The following is an 11,748-nucleotide window of genomic DNA, read 5'->3' as shown; positions in this document are numbered from 1 at the left end:
GCTGCTGAATTGCATTAAAAATGTTACATTCTTCTAAGACAAGGATTTGTGCAAAAGTATATTCTAATTGGAATTCTTTCCACTGTTTCATGTAGGGAGACTCTAGATTTCTACCACCCCCACCCTTGGTTTTCTTTTTGTTTTTTCCTTTATTTTTCCTTTTTTCCTTCTTTTTTATTTTCTTCTTTTATTTTTTTCTTCCCCCCCCCCCCCCCCCCCCCCCCATTTTTCTAAAGTAATTCCCAGGCCTAAAATGAATAGAAGAAGCAACACTTAGTTGTCCTAAAATGAAGCCAGGCCATCCAGATAAACAGACTGTTTCTTTGTGTACCAGAGACACCATGTTTGCTAAATCTGTAGTGAAACATAATGATAGAACATTTTTTCCTTCTCGCTCTGGGGCTCATTGATATCTGCAATTAGTTAAAACAGAAGACTTTAGCATGGCCACATTTGGAGAGGTTTCTAATTTCTCAGTGGTTTGGAATCCTTTACCCTGTTTCCCCAAACCCTTAGCTGTGCCAAAATTACATCTCATGAAACAAACCCTATCTACTTTAACTTTATTAGTATTGCCCATCTTCTTTGTGTTTAAGCATATTTTCCCTTGATGTGGTTATTCTGAAATCTTTTGATTGTTGAAGCCCTATGGCATTCAAGTAACTAAGACAATCATGTCTCTCGCATTGTTTTTAGATCTCATCATGTGTACGATTTGACTGTTTCATTTGAGTAAACGAGGGACAGTGATGATACCACCAAAAGTCTTAGTGGATGTGGCAAAATAAATCAACTGAGAGTCCTTCTCAGAAGGAACCATTGTGTCAACAAAGAAATGTCAATAGTGCTGCATCCTATTTCAAAACCAGCTGATACAGTTTTGGCCAGCCTTCTGCAGGTTGTCAGAAGTGTGCTCTGTGGGAATATGAACTCTTTCCTTCCTCTGAGATGGGTAGAGGTCCTCTTTGTATGGTATGAGACTCAGACAGGCTCTTGCAGGGGGAGAGGACCTTGTGGGAGGACCTTGCTAGTAGCCATCCACAGAACATGCTGGTACTGGCAGAGCTTTGGGCATGTAGGACAGTGTCTGGCTGTATAGTGGTGCCTCAACTTTAGGCATACACTTTCCTATTGAAATGCACAGACCTATGCTTCTCACCCCTAAAATAAGATTAGTTAAGACACAAGGCAGAAAGCTGCATAATGTATTCCAGAGAAGCAAATGATGGGTCTTTAATTGAAAAAAAAAAAAAAAACCTAAACACTAACTTCCAGTTTGCTGGAAAATGCCCTACTCCACTAAGAACCCATTCACCTGCTGGATGCAACAGGGAATGTGAGCCAGATACTACAAAACAGAAAAACAGAAACTTTGTGTATTCTTCCACTTAATATTCATGTGGCAATTGCCAGAGGTCTGTCCTCCAGATTGCACAATTCTACCATATGTCTTGTGTTGGCTCTAACATTAGTCAGAGCTCTCTAAACTGAGCTAGGTCATGAATCAATCAAGGATCTAAACCTGCTCCCCCAGACTGTCACATTTGTGTGCTGAGTCAGTGCATAGAGGAATCAAAAAAGTGCCAAAGCTGCCATCAGTGAGATGGTGGGATGGGGTGGCAGAGGGATGAGGGGGCAAAGTGCATTGAGAAGTGAGTGAGGCAGTCACTAGGTAAGCTGAGCTGCCCAAGGTGTGATGGCCTTGGTGTTCAGAGCACCCAGATGGGACTTGGTGGTACTGCTTTTAATGTCATCTTCTCCTGAGGGCACAAAAACTGATCTTCTCCATGTCAAGAAGTGTTTTGACCCATGGCCAGTAGCTTGTCGGGTAGTCTGAGTAAGAGTTTTACTTTTGGCTGGCTGCAGTGTGCAGGAACTGATTCTGGAGTCCTTCCGGACTAAATCCTTCAACCAAAGATTTCTTGAACCAGAGGACAGTGAGTGAGTGGGAGAATTTTAGTGCTTGGTCAGGGTACTTTCACAGCTCTTTATTGAAGCAGGGCCTGTGACCCACACCTTTCCACCCAGCCAAGTGCTGCAAACATCAAGCTGTACAGTCTTACTTTTACTATCACCCAGTGGATGCAAAGTGGAGCAGCTTCAGCTAGAGGGGTGGGAGACGCCCACACCAAGCTGTTAGAGAAGTAGTACGGGGCTTGTGTATTAAAATCTTGTTGGACAGATAAGAAAGCACTCACTGAGGACATTCGATTCTGACTCTTGATTAACAGAAAACAGTCCTTTTTCTCCTGCCCATGTTTTATGTGGAAAGCCTATTCCCTTATATGTCTTGAAGAACATCTACTTGAATGATGGTGAGGTGAGGCAAGTGAGGTGGAAAATGAGGCTGGTGGTTTGTACCAAGTCTGAGACTATGAGGAAGTCCAGCCTCAGCAGAGTAAGTGCTCAGGCTCTGGATTTCTCTAGGTGGTAAGAAGCTGCTGAGCTTGCCATGCAAGCCTGGGCATCTGCATCACATCTGCATGGTAAGTGCAAGTACTGATTCCCTCAGACAAGGAAATTAATTTAGGGTCTCCCATATCTTGGAAAATTGGCTAATCACCAATATTGATGTCCTTTTAATGGATCTAACCCAAGCTGCATGTTGAAAAGAAAGCCCAGTTGTGTTTTTGCATGCTTGTAACCTGCCACCTCACTGAACTGTAATGGAGCTCTAAGAGAGAAGCTTCCTGTGGTTTCAGGAAGGTCCTCATCCTGTTGCTGTGCAGAAGGACCATGCAAATTTGTGCCATCCCTAGAGCCAAAGTAAAGCAGCTATTCTTCTCAGTGAGTGCCAGGATTGTGTCTGCTGCATTGTGTGCAGTCCAGAACAGTAAACATCTATCACATTCATCTCCCAGGACTCAGCTGTGCCTTAAAGACATGGTTGAGCTTTTAACAGAGCTGATCAGCACACAATGTGCTGACTGTCATTCCTAAAGAACAAAATGACAGATGGGCCTATGATACGTTTGTCTGGAGGTAGAGAATGAGAAGAGCAACTTGGTTACTAATTACCTTCTCACCATTGAAAGGAGAAATGTCCCTACGCTTGACACAATTTGCATGGATGTGGCAAAATTAATGAACTTTTTCACCCTCAGCTGTCCCAAGAGTGAGCTTCACATCATTGTCTCAAGTGTGGCTCTGAGATTTGAATGCGGCCATTTGTATTCAGCAGAGTAACACAGACACAACGTGAGAGTTCAAGAATTTTAAAATGCACCTCTACTATTAGGCTGGTTTGCAGTGAGAGTGCTGCTAAATAACAGCCATGGGCCCTATCAGTGACTGTTACTATTGTTTCTTTTTTTAAAATGTTTTTGTATCTAGGTACCGATAAAGTAACTATTTTTTCAGATCTGTTTTTCAGGTTACTATTTCTAAACTGGTATGACTGCTCTTACCTGAAAAGAATACTTCTGATATGCTGTGAACTAATTCATGAAACTCTGATTTCATTTAATTGCCGTTGTTGTGGTTGTTATTTGTTTCATAGGTTTTGGGGTGAGTTTCTGATGCATGAAAAATTGCATCCAGCTGTGCAAAAAGGCTTGGTAATCTTAGGAAGCAAGGTACTACTGGGGGTGAGCTAAGGTGTCAGAATTGTGTCCTTAATGACTGTATGTACCAAAGTATCTTGATGCTAAATTAAATTTAAAATTGGTTACAGATAAGTGTTGATAAGATCCTTTGTATGAAAAGTCTTTATGAGGTATTATCCATTACATGTTTCATTTGATAATTTTTTAAAATGCTGCTTTAACACTTATGTCCCGTGACAGGCCTATTATTCTAACAATTCAATAAGTAGATACATTAAATCCTGTGAAATAAATTTAGTTTATCACTTAATCCTATATCTAAAGAAGGTTTTGGTTTGGAAATGTTTTCAAAATTGATCAATGACATTTATCAACTTAGACTCCAGACTTCTTCACTAGTTCTTGGCATAGTGAAAGATTAATGTGGAGGTGGTGGTGGTGAGGAATACTAAAAGCAGTGTGTTGCTTGCCTAGGTACGAAAATGGGAATCATGTGCAGGACTGCATTTGAAAAATAAATTGAAACAATGAAGCATAGCTATCTGACAGTGGAAATAACAGATGAAATCTTAAGCAGTATAAATGCAGGTAACCACTTTAGGCTGTTTTCCTGGTTTTGAAAGCTGGTGCAAAACCAATTTCAGCAATGCAGTCAGTATATTGGGCATTCTATTTGTTTAATTTTTGAGACTGCCTTGACAACAGTGTGGTGGCTGACCCTTAATGGCAGCAATTTGTTTTCTTTTAGTTTGATTATGATGGGTCTTTATTGTGGGTCTAATCAGTAGCAGGGCGTTACATCTTCATGTGGGTCTAATTCAGAATTTCTGGGTGGTTAATCTGAAGAATGTCATTCAAGATAGTTGATGAGCACATAAAAGTGCTGCTCACAGCCTACCAAAGCCCCCCCCAAAATCTGTTGCTGTAATCTGAACCTTTTTTCTTTTCAAAACAACCCCTTCAAAACTGATTTCACCATCTACTTTTGTTACTTTTGGCCTTTTCACTTTATCTTCAGTTAGCTTGGCTGATCTGTTTTTCTTCTTTCTCCTTCAGCTTCTCTGTTCCCTCCCAAGATCCAAAGCACAAACTGTATCAGTGCTGTGACAAAGGGTGGGTTGCACCTTCTCCACAGCATTCAGATATTTTCTTCATGGCCCTCCGTGTGAAGTCCACCTTCCCCCTTTCTTTCTTGAGAGCTGTGTACTCATAGGCCTTCAGCTTGCTGTAATAGTCTGAGAATTTGTTGTAGAGAATGGAGATGGGCATGCCATTCAGAATTATTCCAAACGCAATGCAAAGAAAAGCAAACAGGCGGCCAAGGTGAGTTTCTGGATACATGTCTCCGTATCCCACTGTAGAGATGCTGACCTATAGGCAAACCAACATTCAGCTTATTAGCTGAGAAGAAACATGCAAACAGATATGTTCAGGGATCAGGGACAATTTTAAAGGTGGTGTTTTTGCACTTGGCATCATATATCTGATGCCTTTTTTTCTGTACCCTCCATTTTATGCAAAAATCCCTAATTAAAAAAAAATTCCTCTCATGCAGTAAAGAAAGACAACAGTGCAGTTTGTCACCATTCAGGAGAGTTTTTAAAAGCTTTGTCCTTCAGAAGAAATTTCCAAACAATTTTCACACCAGCCTGTCCAGCAGGCTGCAGTGAGCGGATAGAAATGAATCCCTGACCACACAAATCCAGCGCTAACTGTAGCCCGGCTCCCTCATCGTGTCACTTGGAACAGATGCCCTATGTCTAAATCCAGTGTGCTTATAAAGCCCAGTATTTTGGGACTTATTCTGTGGGCTGCATTTTGAGTACTACCTTTGTTTACCATATATATTTTAGGAACTAATGAAAAACACATGAAAAGCTTCAGCTAATTGTGAAATATATTTTTATAATGTTGCACTATAGGAGGAAGTGACCCAGGGCTTTGAAGTTTCTAGATAAAATCCCCTTTAATGGTTACATACCTACAAGGAGCTCTGGGAAAAACATAGATCTTTCTCTGTTGCCTGAAAGTTTTTGCTCACAGTCTATGCTCACAACATCTATATTTATAGTGCTAAATTGTTTGATCTTCTTGCTCAGCTGTATGTCAGAGATTACAAAAGTAAGGTCTATGTGTGCCTTCAGTAGGGAATATTCCTGTTTGTTTTAGCTGACAGGTACACAGGTGGGAAATTTTTGCTGAATACCCTTTGAAGAAGAGTTCGGGGGTTGGTTAAACTGTTCTGGATTTTTTTTTGTGGGAGTGATAGTATTTAGTATATTCGCTTTATATGAATAGGTATATTTTGCCACCACTGTCTACATAGTTTCACAGACGTTTTTATTCTCAGCCATCAGCACTTCTTCTTTTTAGCCTATGAATGTATTAAGGAACTGTGTTTTATGTGGACCTGGTATTATATCAAGTACTGCAACATTTTTTTTGTAAAATTTAGTTTCAAAAATTCATGTATGTTTGCTTGTGGGGATGTTACATATGAATGTTGTACTCCCAAACAGTCAGCATAAGTCCTAATTTATATGCTTGCACTGCACACATCTTGATTTTTTATAATTTTTGTATTTAGTAAATATAACTTATTTTTCTCTGGCAGGTAAAACTTGCAGGCTTCTGCCTTCTGGCACTTCCTAGTCTGTGCAAGGGGTCTTTTTCAGCCAATTAATTTTATTTAATTTTTTTCACGGTATCTCAACACACTGTGTGTATCTATGAAATAGTAATCTAAAACTTTGTCAGAAATAAACCACAGGCAGTAGGACTTTCAATGTAATGCCCTTGTGGCTTTAGCACAGAAATAAGTCTTTGGAAGGTCACAGGGTGCAACCTGCCATCCCCTAACATGCTAAATAAAATGTTATTTCAAATGAAGAAAGCATTAGGGTACATGAGACAGCACTGCATAAGCACGTTTGTAGGATGCACCTGGTGTTTCCTGTGGAATAAAAAGGATTAGCCACTTGGTTTAGTGGAAATTAAGTCACTGGATTTGAATGATAATACAGGATAAATATCTCTAAAAATAAATACTGAGATGAAGGCAAGATGTTTATCTCTACCAGCCAGGACAAAACCATTATCCTGTGATAAGGTTCTGTTCCACTGGCATAGTCTTTTACATTGCCTGTTACAGTTTGGGAGCGATACTTCTGTGTGTGTGAGACTGTGAATGCTGTTGGATTTTAAGGAAATCTGAGTGATTCAGATATCTTAATTTTCACTCTTAAAGAGTGAATAGACTTTTAAAAGAGTTTTGTGCCTTGGAATAGCAATATGTATGCTACAGCTTCTCTTTTGGAGACACTTGCTCAACGAAATAGGCCTTTTTCATGTACTCATAGTCATATAGGTTTCTTAGCAGTATCTAAATGATTATGGTATCACCAGCTTGCAAAAATGAGCTCTAAAGATTTTGCATATATCCTGCACATTCAGAAAACAGAATATAAGGGTAATGTCCTTATTCTAGTAATGTATGAAGCCTGAATTTTTTCATAATCTGTGTATACCACTTAAAGATTACCTGTGAAGGTCATGTTACAGGACCCTTTCCTTTATTCGTTGATTTTTTCCTCCTTCCCATGTCCCAGCTTAGAGGATATGTGGAGGTACATACATAAATGTCTATGTGTGTCTGTAGGGCCTGTTTTTCTGCCGTGCACTGAATCACTACAAACGTATGTGTGGGAAAACACCACATCTCATCAGCTGTCACTGAACTAGAAGTGCAGGCCATGGGCTTCCAGGGCTGCTGTCCAGGAGAAATAACCTTGGATGTGTTGGGGTTGCTGTCCTGTGGGCCCCATATGCAGCTGGGTGCATTCAGTGCCTATGCTGATCAACCAGCGTGAGATCTCCCGATTCCTTTCCAGTCCATTTGCATGGGCTTCCTTCCTTAGGGAAGCTACTGGGACATAGCCAACCCTATAGCCAGGACCAGGAGTCAGAAGTGTTCCCAGGGCCTTACCATAAAAACGGATTATGGAGGCCAGCATCAGCTGCTGCAAAACGGAATGTACTTGATGCCAGATTAGAACAAGCCTTAGAGTTATGGGCAGCCAAGGTATGGGCCCTTTCCCTTCTCTCAACATCTGCAACATCTAGCTACCCTCTGATTTGGTCCAAGCTGCTATAGATACATACAACTTCTGCAGCATAACAGAGCTGTTGTTTTCTGGCTCTGAAATGCTGCAGGCAGCAGCACAGGCAGGGATCAACTTCCCCCTCTCCCCAAAGCCCTTGATAAAATCACCCTCCTCCCTGCCAAAACATTGCTGTAAAAATGATAACTCTGAAACTGCCATACTTGCACATGAAGATTACCTGTTAAGCATTTACTTATAGCTTGCACCTCCCTCTCCATTGATGTTAGTCTTGATAAACCCAGAAGAGTTTCTTTTGTCTTCACAGCTCACCTTGAAGGATATAACTATAAGTTTGATCTCACAACAGTTTGAGAAGTATTGGTTAGCACCCTGTAAGTGAATGTATGTCCAACCTCATGTGTTAATATAATTCAAGTCTGGAGTTGAATGGCTTCCCGAACCCTTTAGATGTGAATTCTGAGTTTGGGTTGATGTGATATTTCTATCAGGACATTGCCTGAGCCAGAAGGCATTTAAGCAAGGTGGAGGACTTTAAACTCTCGCAACATTGTATTCCCAGCTAAATCTTCATGCCCCTCAAAGATATGAACACAACATCCTGGAAAACGCTGCCTCAAAAACCTCCCTCCACATAACACAGTATAGTACAGGTCAGTGATAGTTCAGACCTCTCAAGGAGACAAGCCCAAATGCCTTAGAGCACTAATCCAGTGGCAGTCTCTAGAAACTAGGTCATTCTATTCATTTCTGAGGCTTGTCAGCTGAAACTCAGCCAGTTACCCTCACTCCAAGTGCTTGGGATGGGACTAAAATCACACTCTTTCTGGCAGAGGTTGCAAAAAAAGATTCAAGGTGACATGAACCAGCTCTCAGTACTGACTGATGTGGGATTCAAACCAGTGACCTAGATGTAGAAGGCAGTTTATCCCCTTATCAACCCCTTGAGCCATTCTACTTTTTGTATTTATTCCTCTGCAAGTCTGTCACAGTATAAATAACTGCCAATGTTTTGTGTGTGTGTGCAAACATGGTGCCTTAGATGTGCCACCTAAGAGGCACATTTTTTTGTGATTTTACACAATCTCTTGTGTAAAACAACTGTTCGTCCTAATTCATTTTTAATGGCCAGAGCTCTGGGACAGCTTCAGCTTTGCAGGTTTTAGTGACCAGACTATAGTTAATAAACTATGTTTTATCATCTTGCAGTTGTATGATGAGTCACAGTAGATCTGCAAAAAGAACAAAAATGAAAATCCTGTGTCCACCTGCAACCAGCTAGTCTGATGAAAGCTGTGGGGTTTTTGACTGTTTGTTTTTTTTTTTTTTTTTGGCAACATTGATAATGGGATTAGATGGGGAAATATTTTTCCTTCCTGTCTTTTTGCCCACTTCTTCTTTAAAAGTGCAAGTACTATCTGCATTTGATTGGATGGAAATTTCAGCACTGCCTGATTAAGCCTTGATTCAAGCTTACAACAGAGGTGAATGAGAGTGTGTGTGTGTGTGCATGAGTGAGTGCATATGTCCTGTAAGCTCAGGATTCAGAGCAGATGTTCACTGATCTGAGCCTGCTATTTTCAAGACTGTCAGCAATTCTAGTAAGGAAGGGGAGGGGAGGGAGGGTCTCTGGCTACTCAGTAAGGTGAGATGTGTTTACTTACGGCAGCCCACCACCAAGCATGGGGGATGCTGGTGAAGTTGGTACTGGAGACATCGTGCTCCACTGTGTAGACCATGGCAGAGAAGGCGAAGATGCCCATGGCAATGAAGAGCAAAAGGCAGCCCACCTGCTGGTAGCATTGGCGCAACGTAAAGCCGAAGGCACGCAGCCCAGTGGAATGGCGGGCCAGCTTGAGTATGCGGAAGATGCGCATGAGGCGCATGATGCGAAGCACTTGTCCCACCTTGCCCACTCGTCCCACCTTCTCGATATCATGTTCGTGCTGAGAGCCCCGACCTCGGGGCTGGTCGTCATCAGCAAAGCATTCGAGCAGCAGCTGCAGGTAGAGGGGCAGGATGGCAATGAGGTCTACTGCATTGAGGACGCTGCTGGCAAAGCGGCGCAGATCTGGGGTAGAGACCAAGCGCAGCAGGTACTCCAGTGTGAAGAATGCGATGCACAGGGTCTCAAGGTGCTCCAAGACAGGTCGGCTCTCCCCACTCTTCCGGTCTACCTGCTGCATCTCCTCCACTGTGTTGAGTGCCAGGGCCACCACGGAGATGAGCACAAAGAAGCTGGAGGCAACTGCCATCACCTTGGCAGTGACAGAGGAGAAGGGCTTCTCCATAAGGTTCCAGAGGCGCCAGCGCTGGGGACCATAGTAGCGCATGTGGTGGAAGAGCTGCTCATTTTCCTGAGCCTCTGCCTGGGAGCGCAGCTCACGCTGGACCTTCAGCTGCTCGCTCAGCTCGTCACGGCGCTCCTCAAAGCAGATGCGGCAACAGCGAGGGGTGTATTTAAGCCGCACACCCCAGTAGCTCAACTCCTCCAAGAAGCTACGGGGGCACAGCTCGTCCCGCACACGCAGCACCCCTGAGGCATAGAAGTTGTACACCAGCTGGAAGACAGCCGGGTCCCTGTCAAAGAAATACTCATCTACCTGGGCAGTGTAGTCATCACACAGGCCCAGCTGGCAGCGACGGTCAGTGGAGGTAGCCAGGCGGCCCAGGCGGGTCTTGGGATAGATGGCCACTGCCTGGTAGGTGAGGCGGTAGCTTTGGCCGCCGACGTTGATGTTCAGCACGGATGAAGTGGAAGCTGTGGTCGGGGCTCCAGAGGAAAAGGCAGGGGAGCAAGGAATGGATGATGAGGGCTTGTTTTCTCCCTCAAATGGGTCTCCACTTGGCCATTTTCCTTGTTCTTTCTCTTCCTCTTCCTCATCTTCATCGTCCACATAATAGTTGTAATTCCCCTCAGGTCCCAGGAGCAGTAGAGGCTGGGAGTTCAATGGAGCGGTAGCAGAAAAGTCACTCTGTTTGTCTACATGCATGCCTTCATTATCCTTCCCCTTGTCAGGCTGCTGGAGGACATTTGGTGTTTCTGTCTCTTTGTCTTTATGTTTTAGGAAAGGAAACTGTCGCTGCATGTTAAACTGCAACATACTATTTTTCCTTACTCCTCTCCCCTCTTTGCATTCACCTAATCAAGGAATTAACAGCAGTCCTTTCCAACACTACAAAGTCTGACAATCCTGTTTTCTTCTCTCTTTATCTCAGTAGTATCATGCACAATAGCGATTCTGCATTTTTCTCCCTGCCAGTCACCACTCCTGTGGTTGTGAAAGCTCCGTGTGGGATATAGACACATGAAGACTGCTGGTTGACTGTTTTAATCTTGCTGACAGGGAAGATCTGAGTGCTTAGAGAAGGGGATTTAGGGGCTATTATCCTGTTCCAGCCTCAGGTTCCTCAGGCTGTGACGTGAATGATTATGGATCCATAAATCTATGAAAAAATCTGTAGGGGAAAAAAATTTTTATTGCTAATAAAAAAATCTACATTTTCCTAATTCAAAGATACATGGATTAAGAATAATCTCAAAATGAAAATGTATGAGGGGCAGAGGGGACGAAAGAGAGGGGGAGAGAGAGAGAACATTACAGATTTTTTTCATCTACGTGAGTATAGCATGTCTTGGTTTTCATTAGTGAAAATAATGAATAATTTATACACAGATAATTGGTAGGAATTCACTACAGGAGCTCTTAAAATGTTCGAGCAAATAAAAATTGTACCTTTTTATTCCCAATTAGAATACCTCTATCTGGTTAACGGCTGAGGAAAGTAGCAGTCTGTGCCTGAAGCTTTGGCTGTGCTCTAGAAGCACAGGTCTCATGCTTCTCTGGACACAGTGGAAGTGAAGGGCAGGGCTGTGAAGGGGTTTCCAGCATGCTACTTAGCTTCAAACTCTTCATTAACTGCTGAGAAACAGAATAAAGCCACTCTTGTTTCTCTTGCAGGGCATGTTTAATAGCATAAAGCCACACAAGGCACCTAGCAGGACAGGAGAGATGTTTTCTCTTTGTTTTGATGGAGGTTTCATCCTCAGCTTTGGTTGAGGTGGTGCAAGCATCTCCAGT

General features: G+C 42.6%; 1 protein-coding gene across 1 annotated transcript; it reads right to left on the bottom strand.

The window, feature by feature from the left end:
* Positions 1-247: 247 nt before the first annotated feature.
* KCNV2 (potassium voltage-gated channel modifier subfamily V member 2) lies at positions 248-10,947 on the bottom strand. Its single transcript, XM_074856179.1, has 2 exons — positions 9,331-10,947; positions 248-4,916 (listed from the first exon to the last, which is right to left on the bottom strand). Exons 1-2 carry the CDS (start codon positions 10,768-10,770, stop codon positions 4,641-4,643), a joined length of 1,716 nt encoding a protein of 571 aa, XP_074712280.1. The 5' UTR covers positions 10,771-10,947; the 3' UTR covers positions 248-4,640.
* Between the last annotated feature and the right edge of the window lie 801 nt (positions 10,948-11,748).

The sequence above is a fragment of the Strix uralensis genome, chromosome Z, assembly GCF_047716275.1.
Source record: "Strix uralensis isolate ZFMK-TIS-50842 chromosome Z, bStrUra1, whole genome shotgun sequence".
NCBI classification, from domain to species: Eukaryota; Metazoa; Chordata; class Aves; order Strigiformes; family Strigidae; genus Strix; species Strix uralensis.
This window is presented reverse-complemented; position numbering and strand designations above follow the sequence as displayed.

Excerpts from the sequence above, each read along its gene's own strand:
- KCNV2 (XM_074856179.1), bottom strand. The coding sequence starts at position 10,770 with ATGTTGCAGTTTAACATGCAGCGACAGTTTCCTTTCCTAAAACATAAA. Across the intron at positions 4,917-9,330 it reads ATGCTTGGTGGTGGGCTGCC|GTCAGCATCTCTACAGTGGG; the intron begins GTAAGTAAACAC and ends GTTTGCCTATAG.